Source organism: Coffea arabica, chromosome 1e (assembly GCF_036785885.1).
Source record: "Coffea arabica cultivar ET-39 chromosome 1e, Coffea Arabica ET-39 HiFi, whole genome shotgun sequence".
NCBI classification, from domain to species: domain Eukaryota; kingdom Viridiplantae; phylum Streptophyta; class Magnoliopsida; order Gentianales; family Rubiaceae; genus Coffea; species Coffea arabica.
This window is the reverse complement of record NC_092311.1, coordinates 53,728,838-53,744,773: the sequence shown is the minus strand read 5'-3', so window position 1 is coordinate 53,744,773 and position 15,936 is coordinate 53,728,838. Positions and strand designations below refer to the sequence as shown.

Sequence of the window (15,936 nt, the reverse complement as noted above, 5' to 3'; positions counted from 1 at the left end):
CTGTCAGTCTAACCATATGATCCTTTTGACTTTCTTTCTGAGGTGTATGACTGAGCTTTCACGCGATAAATTACGTAACGAATCTTCTGTCCCACATTTTATGTCATTTTTTGTCCCATTTTTTATTATATTGCTATTTCTCTTATATAAACATCATATTTTAGTTCTTTTTTGTTTTCTTAAGATCCAATAATTATTAACTGAGTAATATACAAAATTTAACAAACTCAAAAAATCAAAATGCATAAAAAATGAGATTTTTTTATGAATTTTTTGCTGTATTTTTTAATTTTCTATTATATATTACTTTTTTGAAGCTGTTGTATTGATTTTTTATTCAGTTAATAGTTATTGGATCTTAAGGAAACAAAAAAAAGAATTAAAATATGGTATTTATGTAGAAAAAATAGCAATATAATAAAAAATGAGACAAAGAATGGTACAAAGTGTAGGACAAAAGATCCATTGCGGATAAATTACATACTAAATCTAAGTTGACCATCCCATTTTCGTCTCAATATGACTATTTTATTTTTTATTAATACGTGGATCGTGAAGGTGAGGTTTGCTGTCTTGTCTCCTGATATAAATTCTAGATATTACAAGGTCCTTTCGAGTACTATTAATTTATCTTTTCAAATTAATTGGTCGGCAAACGGTCGTTGCCTACTATAACTGCTATGACAATAATACCATCAAAAATATAAATTTATCGGTTTGTGAGAATAATAACAAAACGGTGGTTTATTTGTCGGTAATATTACATAGTAATGACTAGCAAGTTTTCTTCACTTTAGTTACTTGCAAAAAGTCAAATTTATTACCACTACTTAACAAAGTGTAGTAATTTGTGATGTATGTTTAGATGATAACTGTCGCAGTAATTTGGACTCTGAAAGTGCATAAGATAGGAGTGCCGCTGTAATTCATTTTTTTTAAAAGACAAAAATGAATATAAATTGAGCAGTTTATTTACTTACAAATTAGATCTAGCATTTTTACTCCTAAAAAATGATCATATGTGAGTCACATGGTGAATTCACAAAAAAGTGATCAAAAACTTAAGTTAGAAATAAATTTTATCAATTTAATTTTACGAGGGACATGGTCTTGGTCCGCCGTCCAAACACAAGAGTGAGAATGCCAGAATGTCATGAGAAATAGTTTTTAATTTGCACTAGTTTGTAATAGTCGCAGAGCATTACCTGTCAAGAAGCATTGTCCGTGCTAGGGTTGCAAACGAATCGAATCGAATCGAATCTAGTTTTGGATTTATCGAGTCGAGCTTGACTTAATAACAGATAGACTCGAATTCGAACTCGAACTGGACGAGCCAAGAAAATTGAGCTCGAGCTCGACTCGACCAAAGAAAAGCCAGACTCGAGCTCGAGTCGACAAGGCTCGCAAGCTGTAGCTCGATTTCTGACTCGCGAGCAGCTCGAATTGTCAACTCGTAATGTAACTCGAATTTTTGATTCGTGAGCCTCACTTTTCTGGAAATTAATCTAATAAAAACAACAAATATTTAATTTTTTTAATAAATAATAAAATATTAAAAATATATATGTAATTTTACTATTAAAATAAATAAATATATATTTAAATTCCCCGAACTAACGAATTTAATATTTTAAACTCGAATTCGAGTCCGAATTCGATTTGATCAGTTCGAACTCGAGACGAACTTTAACTCGACTCGCTCATAAGCAATTCGATTCGTTTACAGCTCTAGCCGCCTTAGCCACCACAACTCCGCTCGTCTCTTCACGTTCCCTTGATTCCCGCCCTTTCTTCCGTACGCACAGCACCTTTTGTCCACTCTTGTTCATTTTTGGCCGCCTTATCATCGTCTCCATCTGCGTCCGCATCCATCGTTCGTGCGCTCAATTAACCACTGTTTTGTGTTTGCATTTTTATAAGTTTTTAACCAATTGCATTTGGACGATAAAATCAAAAGTTGATTCCATACGTATGAAACATTTATGTGATTAAAACTTTTCCTAAATCAAGGATATTATTAAGACCGTGACTCTGTTGCACTCAACTTTCAAGTTAATTCAATTCGGTGCAAATACTCGCCCATGATATTCATAATAATAATAATGATAAACAAAAATTCCGTCACGTATTTAAGTGAACAAATGTTTAATCTATAGTTATCATTTGGTCACCGAATATGGCCTAGTTATCCAAATCTTGTTTTGTTTGTTCAATTATGAATCATTTAATACTATCCATCATGGTTGTAGTAACTGGTTATTAACTATACATAATTTTTGTTTGAATTCTAAATTATTTGGATAATTTTATTTGTTTAAATCATCAATACAATTTTTTAACCACCATTTTATCTCACATTATATTTTTCAAAACATTATCCCAAATAATCTATGATAAATACACACTCTCAATTATATCACACGCATTAATTAATAGAACGTGCCATTATCATTTATCACTCTCCCACTAGTGATTATCTCTCTATTTTGGGGCACAGTTTCTCTGTGATAAGTCAGCAATAAAGAGATGATAGATGCACGCTACCTTTTTCATCTTCTTTTGATAACATGTGGGTGTACTTAATTTTGCTGGATAGAGTATTATTTAAAATATTATTTGAAATAAGTATGTAACACAAAAAATAACGTATGTGAGATAAAAAGGTGAATTGAAAAATATGTTTACATGCAAACCAAATATGACAAAATTGAGCTATCGCTTGCATTGTAAATATATTTTTTAATTTATTTTTTTAAATTCCCAATTATATTTTTATTTACGCATATATCACATCATAAAAAAATTATAATAATTATATCAAATAATACTCTCTATACAAACCCATGTAACTCGTTGCTAGCCAAAGAAGAAGACCAAAAAAAAAAGGTGTGAGAACCTGAAAGATTTAGCGGCTGTAAACCTCAGAACAGGAGAAAAGAGAAAGGAACCAGCTCTGCCAGATGAATAAAAGCTAGAAAGGACTTCTTTTTCCTCGTTTGCCAATCTATATCTATATGTATTCAGGAAGGGGTTTTTAGCAGAAACCCTCTCAATGTCTTCTAAACTTGTCATACTTTTTTCTAGATTTTTGTATTTATTTTAATAGATAAAAAAGTAGTGGGTTATAACCCACCTTATCACCAATCAATATTTCCACTATCTCACTCCCACTATCCCACTATCTTAAATTATCATACAATCACTCATACAAATTTTTCCACGTTTCCCACTCCAATTAACAGTCCACTCCAACTATCTCTTAATGACCCATTTTTTTTTAATTCAAAATTGCGTCTTCACATAACACAGGAAAATACCTGAAAGCTATCCCATCCTGGTACCAGAACTCCGGTGCTCTTCTTAGTACGCATCATACTTCTTTTCTTGAACCTTCGGCAGACATCACGAAGCCGGCGGTGACTACCTTTCAGTAAGTGACCCTGCTCATTTAGCTATTGATTAGTATTATTGTGTTTTTTCACCTTTGCCCCACTTATCTGCTGTCCCAAATTCAAGTTGTCCTATTATTTAATATATTAAAAAATTTCACTCAAAATTTGTAGGGAACCCATCTAAAGTTTCCTCACCATAGAATATGTCCGCCTACAAGCATTTCAACAACAACTAGATTTCAAACTCGCAAGATTGCAAAGGAGGAAATATCTGCTTAGAAAACGAAACATACACCGTAACGATTCCACACACCAATTGAAAAAGTTTCAATAAGTTTGCGCTGACGAAAGAAAAATCTCAAATCAAATCCGAAGGACAAAATCCAGGCTACACTGATTAAAACGTCGTTCGCATCAAAATTCAAAAATTCCGGTACTGTGTTTTCTTTAAATATTATTCCCCATATTGTAATTTTTTTATTTTCGATTATTTCCAATAATATAATATGTCTATAATTTTTTTCCAACCCTTTTACTGATCGACTTAATTAACTTATCGAATTAATTCTCTCACCCTCTCTCTCAGTTTCTTATTTGTTTTGGGTTCTCTATTGATTTTGTAAATGTATTGATTTTGTTTCTTTTGTGAGCAGTAGTGGAAGATATTATGCGCAGAGACTCCAACAGAAATCAACCTTTTTGCGGCCGGCTTAATTTTCAGGTCAGTCCCCTCTACCTTTTAAGTATGTTTTGCTTTTGCTTTGCTTTTTGTCATGAATGATATTGCATTGATTTTCTGATCATCCATTATTTCTGAAAATTTTTTACAAAATCTTATGAACGGTTGTTTGCTTATTGTTACACTGTAAAGCAAAGATAAAAAGGTATTGCTTGCTTATATAATTGCGGATGGTATAGGTTAATGATTGAGGGTTCTACTATTTCTAACATAAATTGTATATTATAAAAATTTATTTGTTTGTATTACTGAAATTTTTTTAATTATTTTTTATTGCACATTTATCACATAAAATAGGTGTTACGATAATTATTTTCATAATTTTATTCCAAAAATGATCGTGCATGAAATAAAAAAAGATTTATTGATAATTAAAAAAAATAATTAAAAATGGTTTATAATTGGAGAAAAACAATTCAGATACTACTAATAACTAAAGCACTATACGCCCATTATTAAAATTGGATTAATTTTTAATTTCGTCAGAAATCCTTTTGGCAAAATTGCATTCTAGCCTTTCTTTTCTTTATCAACAATGACAATTACAACTACGTGATTCATCTATCTAGCAACAGCACAATTCAACTCATGGAATAAATAGTTCATTGCTTAAAGTACTTAAACGAAAGGTTAGAGTCAAGTCCTACTTAACACCTGCAAGTAATATATTACAATTAGAAAAAAGAAATTGATTCAAGAGGAGCAAAAAACTCACCAAGCCCCTGACATATGTGTAATCGTCAAGACACTTTTGAGCATTTAAAACTGGATTCCTTAGTTCAGGTAACCACTTCTCTGTAATCATTTTCATTTGATTACAATGCAATTCTATTAAATTCTATTGATGCTATTTCTATATTAATTATTGTATTTTTTTGGTTAACAGTTTTCATACAATGTATCACTATTTACACATAAAATAAATACATAAACTATTGATTTTTAATTTAATATATATTTTATTTCTAGATCAAAGAAATGAAAAATCTAACTGTCCTCAAGATCGCCAGGCATCCACATCACCAATGATTTTGCGTGATCATGGTAAATATACAGTTTCTTATATCGTCATACTCATCTTACATACACACTTTTTGGCTGCACTATCTTGCTAAATCAACTATAGATACAATACAATACAATTGTATTACAATTGTTCGATTACAATCCAATTGTATTACATTCTATTGATGCTATTTATAGACAACTTAGCAATTTATTTTATTTTGTAGATTACCAATTACTACATGTACCAAAATATATTTATATAAGAATTACTTCATTAACTATGGGTACTAATAACAATTCAATTGGTGCGTATTTTTCATTTGATTACAACACAATTGTATTAAATTCTATTGATGTTATTCTATATTAACTATTGTATTTTTTTGTTAACAATTCTCATACAATGATAAAAAAATTCTCATACAACCGAAAAAAGACGGTTCTTGAATGATATGTACATTCTATTATATTTCAAACTATTGTTAAACAGATGTTATATTTTAATTTTATTGGTAAAATTTTTTCACCTTTATTTGTTCACCATTTTATTTTTTTTCCAATAATGTCATATGAACGGGTATTCCCACTAGTTGCCAGTAAACGAGAAACTGATCATAAGAAAGAAATTGAACAAATTTAAAAAAACAAAAGAAAAGAACAAATTTGCCGGTGCAGAAACTGCATGCTTGTGTGTAAATGCTTGTCAAGGTTCGGGACCCCACCTCCTATCATCATCTTCCCAATCTGTCTTCTCTCTCTATAGGCCCACGACCTTTTCTTCTGTACCGTTTTATGACTTTCGACTCATATATGAACGTATCTCCACTACCAAGGGCCCACGTTCGATCCTAGTCCTCTTCTTTTGTTTCCACACTGCTTTATGTTTTTTCGAAATTTTCTATTTCTCTCTTTAGTTTTGGAAAGAATACTACTGCTACTGTTGTTTTATGTCGTGTGTTGTTTTCATCATCTTCATCTCGTCTTTTGAGAGACTGCATTTACCCTGCACTTTCCTGAACTGAACAAAACTCACTGCCGCAATCCCAGACATCTTTTTGCCTGCTCTGGAGCAGAAGTAGTACTGCACTGCAAAAAGAGAAACCCACAACCTCCCTCTTCCAATTCGAGTACTACTTGCTACTAAATGTGTAAAGGAGCGGAAGCACCGGGACCTGAAGGCTTCCCCAAAACGTCCCCCTTGGATTTCTTCAAGAAATTCAGGCGCTTGAAGCCCCCCGCTCTTGAGCTCACTTCTCCTGGTGCTTTTGGCTGTTTATTCTTCAGCTTTTGTTTGATTTTTTGTATTCTTTTACTGGATTACAGAACGGCCAACAGGGGTTTCGGCTTGCATGGCCACAGTTTACTTCGCACTTGGTTTGGTCTCAATAGTTCCTTTTCTTCATCGTCAGCAGAACCCGGGGATTTAGGAAATGGGAAAGTGAATTTCCTCGAAGCTGGAGGTAGTGGATGTGATATCTTCGATGGTAATTGGATGTGGGACGAGAGTTATCCTCTCTATCAATCAGAAGATTGTAAGTTTTTGGATCCCGGATTTCGGTGCTCTGAGAATGGCAGGCCTGATAAATTCTATACTAAGTGGCGATGGCAGCCCAAAGATTGCTACTTGCCCAGGTTTTCTTTTTGATCTTTCTTTTCCGACATTTCTCCCTTGTATTTTGCATTTTGCATTTTGCTTTTGATTGCTAAGAATATACTAAAAGATTTGCAAAATGGTGAAAACTGGGAGATGGCTAGCCAATTAGGCAAGAAAATTGTTATTGTTGGGAGTTTTCAAGTTACCAGCACACATGTTTTTGCAAATAACCATTCTAGGTTCCTCAATGTTCAGTATCATAAATTTTTTTATTGACACTGGTTTTAATAGGACTTCAGGCAATCTTTAGTTTACTACCTACAATGGTTACTACCCCCGTTTGGAGTGGTAATCTGGGAAAGGTCATGCCCTGTTGTAGTGCCAGTCCTTTTTTGGCACGTCTTGTATCTTGTGATCAACTGATGACAAAGGTGCTTTAATCGTCTCAAGTTTCAATCTTAATTTCAATACTGTGGCTTCAGATAATCAAATATTACATATTGACAACTAAGTGGGCAGAGGCCAGAGGATTTGGTGTACATAAGAGAAGTACATGATTCCCACGCACAGCATCTTCATTACAGATGAGACTCTAGCTCTATGAGACAAAATGATTTAACTGCGTTTCATTAAGTTCCAAATTACCAGAAGTTCTGGTTTTGGACAATGGTATTATCTTAAAACCAGTTAATCTTTATGTTCTTAAGCATCATCCCTTCCGCCAAGTGAATATATGTGAAACTAGCAATCTCATTCTTTGAGGCTCATTTCTTATTGATGTCGTCGAACTGACTGATTAATGTTGGAAACATGAGTTCCTAGGAAAGGGTAAGATAAAGATTTTTTTCACTAAATTTTGTCACCACCACTGGGAAACAGGTTTGATGCAAAAAGGATGTTGGAAAATTTGAGGAACAGACGCCTTGCATTTGTTGGGGACTCAATTGGAAGAAACCAGTGGGAATCCCTTCTTTGTATGTTGTCTTCTGCAGTCTCCGATAAGACCTCAATATATGAAGTTAATGGGAATTCAATCACAAAGCACTCAGGTTCCCTAAGCTTTAAGTTCGGGGATTTCAACTGTTCTATTGAGTACTATAGAGCTCCCTTTCTAGTAGTGCAGGGTCGTGCACCTGCTGGAGCTCCAGTAAACGTCAAGATGACTATAAAACTAGATCAAATGGATTGGAGCTCTTCCAACTGGAAAGATGCAGATGTGCTAGTTTTCAACAGTGGGCACTGGTGGAATTATGAGAAAACTATTAGAGGGTAACTTGTTTTAACCTTCTTTGTTAGTTGGCTTTAGATTTTCTGAAATTTATTTCATTGATGGAATATTTATGTCCGCTGGTTGTGGAAAATGCGTGAGAACGAGTTGCTTGTTCATCTGTCCTACTAAACAACTAAATCGGTCATTAGTCACCTGTAAGATATATTTCTCTTGTTGTTGGCTTACCATCACCTTTTCTTGTCACTCATGCTGCTAATTCTCTCTCATAAATGGACGGATCCAGGAAAGCCATTCAATGCAAGTCTTTTACCTTAAATTCTCCTGCTATAATAGCAATGCCAAGCTAGCAATTAACAGAAACCATGTTTGCTGATTAGGCTTGTGGGTGATTAGCTGAAAAAAATGTTAAGGTGAACTTTTAGGATTAGGTACCATGGTCTGAATAATGAGTTGATAAGAGAGCAGTGGCGAAATAGTCACTACTCCCATAGGATGTCTAGATCATAGTTCCATTTAGTTGTCTTTTCGTGCTATTTTTCGGTAAATATTTTTCTCGAGTGATGTCTGCTTAATGTGTTAAAACAGGATTGAGCATCTTTATTATTAGTTTCCATATTCTGGCACGTAATAATGCAGAACATAAACCAGGGATGTTTCAATTAAAACCTAGTGCTGTAAGGTCGGGTTTCTCTGCTTTACTGGATCTGAACATTCACCATTTTCACTCTTCAGGGGTTGTTACTTCCAAGAAGGAGCAGAAGTTGAGATGGATATGAGCGTACAGAGTGCATTTCACAGGTCAATTCAGACACTGGTTGATTGGATAAGGCGTGAGGTCAATCTAAAGAAGACACACGTATTTTTCCGCAGCTATGCTCCTGTACATTTCAGGTTTGTCTAATTTGTTCTGTTGTTGCGAAGACTGGATTAACCAAATGTGTTTTACCATTTATAGAAGTCGCTCAGTTGTATCATTCAGGTTTTCTACTATGATCGGGTATCAGGCGTGGTCCATTGAATGGTACCAAGCTAGATACTTGAAATCCTTGTTATACATAGGATATCAATTAAGATGATTTACTGCTCAGACTTTTCACCTCAATTCCTTTCAGACTCATGTCAGGACAGGGGGTTAGCCAGTAGTTCTCTGTTCTGTGATCATTTTTACCTTGTTCACAAAATAAGCAATTAACGAATCACTCAAATGAACAGAGGTGGGGACTGGAAGACTGGTGGTAGCTGTCATCTGGAGACACTGCCTGAATTGGTTTCATCACGATTGCCATCTGAAACATCAGTTGAAGTAAGAACAACAACTGATGTGTTTGTGAATCTCATAAAGAAGTCTGAATTGCAGAATGTAGAACTACTGAATGTGTCACGAATGACGTCTCAGAGGAAAGATGGTCACTCATCTTTGTATTATTTAGGGCCCAAGGCCGGACCAGCTCCTCTCCATCGGCAAGACTGTAGCCACTGGTGCCTGCCTGGTGTTCCTGATTCATGGAACGAACTTCTCTATGCTGCGTTACTCAGAAAGGAATTAACTGATGCACAAAATTCAGCACAACATTTGCATCCACCTCCGCTCTAGATTGAGAGACAACTTGACGATCTGTTTTCACTGCGAGCAAGCTGAAGCTGCAGTGATCACTCTAACCGGCAAAATATCAGGTCATGGAAAATATATGTTAATTATTTATTGTATTTCCATATTACCTGTTCCCATCAAAAAGGTGGAGGATCAAAGATGGACTTGCTATATGTGGAAAGAAAATGATCAGGTTCCGTGAAGCTCACAATCGGGCTTGTCTAAGGGCTCCATGCCAATGCTAATTTGTCAGCATTGCTGGAAAAAGCATCTGTATATTCTAGATTGTATGAACGATTTTACCAGATCACAAGTTATACATGTAATTATATTACATTTTCATTGATTTTCTGTAAATTGTACATTTGGAACGGTATATACAAAGGAAATTTGTTGACTTTAGTAGCAACTGATGTGCCCAACATTAGTAATTTGGTATCAAATTGTATCTGAAAATGAAAATTACGAACTTTTGGATGTAATGTCGCTTTTTCTGATACCATTCATATTATGAGCATGGTAGAATTTATAAAATACCTATCAACTTCCCTTTCCCACTATTCCAGTTTATCCCACATACCCATTGCCCACTCTACCTTTTTTTTTAAAAAAAAAAAAAAAAATATTACCCTCTTTATATTTTCTAATGACTCAAAATTTGAGAAGATTGCAATTTGATGAGTCTAAAGTCAACTAGGACTTTCATTTTCTAGTCCGTTTCCCTTCTTCATCGTCTTTTTTTATATTTTGTCAACAAAATCATGGACGGCCACTATTGCTTTTAGTTTCTGTTGTAACAAAATGTTGAATTAGTAATATTTTTTTTAATGAGTTAACTTTGAATGTAATCCAACGTTTACGGTGATCTTTGTTTTTCTATTTTATTTTTATTGGTATCAACATCAATGATAAATCTAAAACAAATGGCCCAAAATTACTACCAAATTATAATAATTCCACCATTTGAAAAATTCATAAAGTCTAAAAGATAATATTTGAACACTTTCGTTTCTATCCTATAAATCTAAATCCCTAGTAAAACACCATCAAAAATATCCTGTAATAGCTATAAAATTATTGTTATTATAGCTATTTATCAAACAATAGATATGAATATGAAAATTTTGGCATCTGTTCCTTATAATTGTGCTAGATAATTTTACAATTATGTATGGAAGTAAATTAAAATTCATTAAATGAGGGTATTTTAGGATATTCATTTAAATATTTTGATCAAGGTAATGTTATTTTAAGATTTGGTTACTAAAACTATTAAATCAAGGAAGGTAGTTGTAAGTTTACAAACCTTAGTTAGACGAGCTCAATGATATTATTGTCAGTAACTTCGTTTTTGAAATTATCCCTACCATTTACCACAATAATTAAATTCCACCATGCGTAGCAGTGAGATACCCAAGAAAATGTTTTCCACATGGTGGGCATTGAATTCAGATTAACGCCCCTCGAAACCATTATTGGTGGCACCAAAATATCTTTTGTTATCTGTCTTTGCTTGTGACATCTACTAAGGAGACAACAGAAGTTGCCGGGCCTGGCTTGGCTTACCTTTTTTTTGGTAAAGGCTTGGCTTACCAAAATTAACTTTGTTTTTTCCTTGTTTAAATGAATTCCTCAGTACCAACGTCCAATCAGCGAACGAGGCCGGCACGAAATGCGACCACCGGTCCACCATCACGAGACAAGCAAGAAACAGCCCAAAACGAGGACATCGCCGACGATAAACAAACTAAATGCGGGGCATTTCAATTTTCAACTTGCAAAAGATCAACCATAAATAAAAGACGAAGCTCCAGAGAAGAAGACCAAGCAAAAGAAATCATGGGTCTTGCTCGACACGTTACGGCAATTTCTGCAGCAATATTAGTTGTTGGGATGGCGGGTTCACTTTGTTGGTCCGTGGAAAGTGCTGCAAACACCCAAGTCGTGACCGTGCTGTGCAATTCTGGGGTGTATTTTCGAGGTGATCCTTTTGCTATCAGTCTTGCATATGTTATTGCAGATTTAGAGACTCAGACGCCATCGCGCAAAGGTTATGATTACCGCAATATTTCTCCTTATCCCAATGCTTTTGCCTACGGCCAAGCAAATTGCAACAAAAACATAACTAGCTCAGATTGTGAAAAATGTCTAGTTGCTGCTAATACGACGATGATCAGCGGTTGCGGTAGCCGGATTGGTGCTCGTGCTGTGCTCCTCGATTGTTCGATGAGGTACGAGCAGTACCCCTTTTAGTGGTGATTTCCCTTTGTACTGGATACCAGCGAACGTGTGTGTGATCGAAGCTTTACGTTTTCTGATATTGCAAATTACCATCATCATTCTCAATGTATGCGATTTTGGATGTCTTTCCAACTACCGGTGCTCATATCGATCTGACCCTTTTCAGCGTACCAAACGATCGATGGGTTGTCTTGGAAATAAAGCATCATTGCATGAGTTGAGCACCTTGTATGCGAACACAACCTATGTGTCTCGTCATATCAAAATTTGAGTTGTTTATAAAATTTGTGGTAGAAGTAGAATTTTGTGATTTTTGTGCTTGTGTGTGTGTTTTTTACCACCGACAAATGGGTAGCCATAAATATCTATTGTAACTGTTGGATATTCATGAAGTCAGAAATAATTTGTGAAGAAAAAGCTGAGAAGGAAGAAACACCAGAGGTCAAAGGGGGTGAGTGTTTTTTTTTTTTTTTTTTGACCATCTTGGTGAAATCCCGGGTTGATAAGTCTGGACCTTATGCTAAAATGTTAATACTCCTCATTATTGATGAGTGATTTGGATGCAAATTTTTTTTCTTTTTTTTGGGGGGGGGGGGGGGGGGGGCCCAAGGGCATCCCTATTCTCTTATCCTTTTTATCTTTATTTTTATTCCTTGGATAAAAGAAAAAAGAAAAAGCTGCACTGTAAACTCAACAAAGCCAACGACGAGGAAGCTTATGAGGGTATAATGGTTTATTTTCATATTAAAGGTACCCAATATTTGATATTTGGTTGCGTTTAAGTAATATTTATCCTGCAAAAAGGTTAAAAAATATTCTTGCGTCCTTACCCTACGTTTTCTTAATAAGCATATAAAAATCCTTGCGGTAACAGAGTGTTAACCTCCTAGATTTGTAGAAACACAAACAAAAAAAAAACCATAGGATCAGATTTTGTTGCAGTACTTAGCTAACAAAATCACCCGTGTTGACTTGACACACCATATCATGCGCAAGTACAAAAAGATGATGCATCAAGAAAGATGAATTAATGAGGCCATATATATATATATATACAGACAACATTTGAAGGCACTGGTAATAGTTGCTTACACATAACAAAAAATGATGATGCATCAACTGCAGTGCTACAATTCTAGCTAATACGTCGTATCACACTACTGTCACACTTCCATCGGGTCGCCATATTTATGTTTCATTTTCGCCTTTTCCTGAATTCAGAGAGAGAGGAAAGGTGATATTTCACTGGATTGACCACACAGTCGATTTACTTGTTATTTCAAGTATATTGATTGATGCCAAAATCAAGTGTATTGATTAATGTTAAACATCTGGGTTCTTGGTCCTAAAATAAGCAAGCTGTCCCAGTTTTTCCACCTCTTGCGCTATTACTTCCACATTTTCTGATATCTGCATTAAGAGGAAAGTGAAGGTTGCCATCGCAAGATTTTCATCTTTTTCTAGTCCTTTGATTTGCAGAGAAGAGCCCAACCGGCTTAGTTCTTGTTTAATGAACTCCAGCTTTGGTGCTATCAAAGCCTTGGCTCGGCACCTTGTCATGTTGAAGATGCTCTCGCCCAGCTCTCTCAATATCCATGCAAGAGACAACCCTATGATTTCGCACGGTTCTCTGATTGCGCGGCTTTGGTTTGCTGCAGCCTGATGGATGGAGCCGGAAAAAAGAAAAAAAAAATATTTTTTTTCAGAATTTTAAATTTTTTTTTTTAAAAAAAAAAAAACCCAGGAATGGATGCAGAATGCGTTATTATTATTATTTTTTTGTTTGTGGGGTTGTTGGGGGGTGGGGATGAAGAACAACATGGAGAGGAGTAGGACTGTCACTCAATTGAACACCTGTCTGGATGACTGAACGCACACTCCGAGCGAAAGGATTAAGGCGGCGAGCTCCCTCAGGACCTCTCCAATCTCCAGATACTTGTCCCATGGATGAGACAATCCAAATTTCCCATGCCAGGGCTCCCATTTAGCAAAATTGGCCTGCATTAATTATTGTTAGAAGGATTAGTTTCTTAAATTTGCAGGTAAAATACACGTGCCCTGACAGGGAAAATTACTAATAGTATAAAAAACTCCCATTAAAATCTGATTGTTTCTCCACCCACCAATTATTTATTTCAAGAACTCCATATATATATATATATATAACTGTTGTTTTTGTGTGTGTGTGTGTCTTCTAAAAGCAGATCAAAACGTACCAGTGATTCATCGGTGGACTTGGAGTGGAACACTGACTTGCAGTCCTTGACCTTGGCGCCCAGATTTTCTGCTTTGTTGTTGGGTTCCTCCTCCAAACATCCTACAAATTAATCAAATCCGCCATTCATTTACTTATATGATGTTCCGTTCAGTGAAATCGCGCGGCTAATACATTGTGCATGCCTTTGCTTTAATTAAAAAAGCCAAACAATACAATGATTCCCCGATTTAGGTATATACGCCAAGTACAGAAGTAGAACTAATTTCAAAAAATTACCTTCAAGGCAACGTGCGAGTTTGTCGAATTTAGCTGCTGTAGAACGATGAAGCTCATCACCAGCCCAAATTGGAAAAATAAGCAAGTTGGTGAAAATGCAGACAGCAAAACCCATGCCAATGGTTGACAGACGCTGCTTGGCTAACCTGATCACTTTGTCGGCCCGTACCCCCGACACAGCTACCAGATTGAAGGTGAGGATGAAGATCAAGACGCCATAGTCATATCTCCTTTTAATTCTTGGAACCAACCTCGAATACGTTGCGGCCGCTCCTGAGTATGATTTTTTAAGCAGTGAGTCACTTTTAAGTACTACTAATATATATATATATATATATATATGTATGTATGTATACACACACACACACAAAACTGCGGTCCAGAGTTTAAGTCGTGGTAGGATTAATATTTTACCGACGATAAAAACCGAAGCGCCAACAACGATTGCGTTGCCTATCCCTCCGAACTCGTCAGCCAACATTGCAGCCAAGCACCCCAATCCACCGCCTAATATGGTACCGATTGCACGGTTTATGCCTTTGCTTAGCGTAGCTCCTGACATACGTGCATCAAATCAAAGTGAATACATCAGTTAGTATATTGTCTAATTGATTGACCCAAAAAATGGCTACAGTAGAAGTTTCTCAACCTGCTTCCTATTAGTACTTATGACTAGTGTGTTTATTGCCCAAAAAGGAAAAAAGAAAAAAAAAATTCCTATGCATATATTCGCAAACAGCCATGCACAGAAAAAATGTTTTTAGTACTCCACTAAACAACTTGGGTCACAATAATGGGTTAATAATTGGCAAACCTGCAGAGAACTCGAAGACAACCACGACGGTCATGATAGCCCACATTGCATTTTCTCCAACTTCAGTGAACAGCGGATCCAGCAGATACAGCAGCGAGACCAATACCAAGGCAATCCCCACCTTGACACTGTGAATCACTTTTCTCATGCTGCCCTGACTACATCTTTTTTCCTGGATGACCCGGAAAGCAACACTACAAGTGGATAGAAACGAAAACTTGTTTCCCATGTTTTTGGCGTCCTTATACGAGGATTCAACATTTTCTGCACTTGGAGGAATTGGAATGACGGTTGAGTTCATCACTCCTTCTTGCTCAATTCTCTTTATCTTTTGGGCCTGGTAGAGTTGATACTGGGTAGTACTGTTACTCTTGTCAGGTGCCCGTATATCTTTGCTAGTCGTAAGAGAGCTGGGATATGGGCGATGCAACCATGCACGCATGATGAGATGATTATATAGTTAGCCGGCAGAGAGGTAGACATACGACTATACGAGTCGCAGTCGTTACCTAAATTGCGTTCGCCAAAGAAAAATATTGAAACCTTTTCCAGTAATTTGATTTGGTCGTACTACACCAAGCATCATATGCAATTGTAGTTCTCATGATCAGTCAGGTGTGTCTTTTCACACGTTGAAAGTTTTGTCTTCGAAACTTAGTGACTCGTGCATTCGGAAGTGGAACGCGCTCCTTACGCACCATCAGGATTATTTATTAAACCAAAAAACCAAAAAAGCTTTTTTTTTTTTTTGGGAGAAGAGGGGGGGGGGGGGGGACACACCAGAAGCGCTTACTAGTGCGTACCTAAATGTATATACCTATGCCTTTAACTC

At 35.9% G+C, this 15,936-nt stretch overlaps 2 protein-coding genes across 3 annotated transcripts; one reads left to right on the top strand and one right to left on the bottom strand.

Moving 5' to 3' along the window:
- The first annotated feature begins 5,932 nt into the window (after positions 1-5,932).
- On the top strand, positions 5,933-9,964 carry LOC113733770 (protein trichome birefringence-like 10). Of its 2 annotated transcripts, XM_072064499.1 has the most exons (5): positions 5,933-6,771; positions 7,613-8,002; positions 8,697-8,855; positions 9,177-9,267; positions 9,395-9,964. In XM_072064499.1, exons 1-5 carry the CDS (start codon positions 6,284-6,286, stop codon positions 9,509-9,511), a joined length of 1,245 nt encoding a protein of 414 aa, XP_071920600.1. In that variant the 5' UTR covers positions 5,933-6,283; the 3' UTR covers positions 9,512-9,964. The 2 variants fall into 2 exon arrangements, with proteins under 2 accessions (XP_071920600.1, XP_027115752.1); XM_027259951.2 differs by having other exon boundaries at positions 5,934-6,771; positions 9,177-9,964.
- A 2,874-nt stretch (positions 9,965-12,838) lies between these two features.
- Positions 12,839-15,513, bottom strand: LOC113733759 (aluminum-activated malate transporter 8-like). The gene is made up of 6 exons (XM_027259942.2): positions 15,105-15,513; positions 14,705-14,845; positions 14,291-14,563; positions 14,013-14,113; positions 13,651-13,794; positions 12,839-13,455 (listed from the first exon to the last, which is right to left on the bottom strand). The coding sequence occupies exons 1-6, from the start codon at positions 15,403-15,405 to the stop codon at positions 13,120-13,122; spliced, it is 1,296 nt and encodes a 431-aa protein (XP_027115743.2). The 5' UTR covers positions 15,406-15,513; the 3' UTR covers positions 12,839-13,119.
- Between the last annotated feature and the right edge of the window lie 423 nt (positions 15,514-15,936).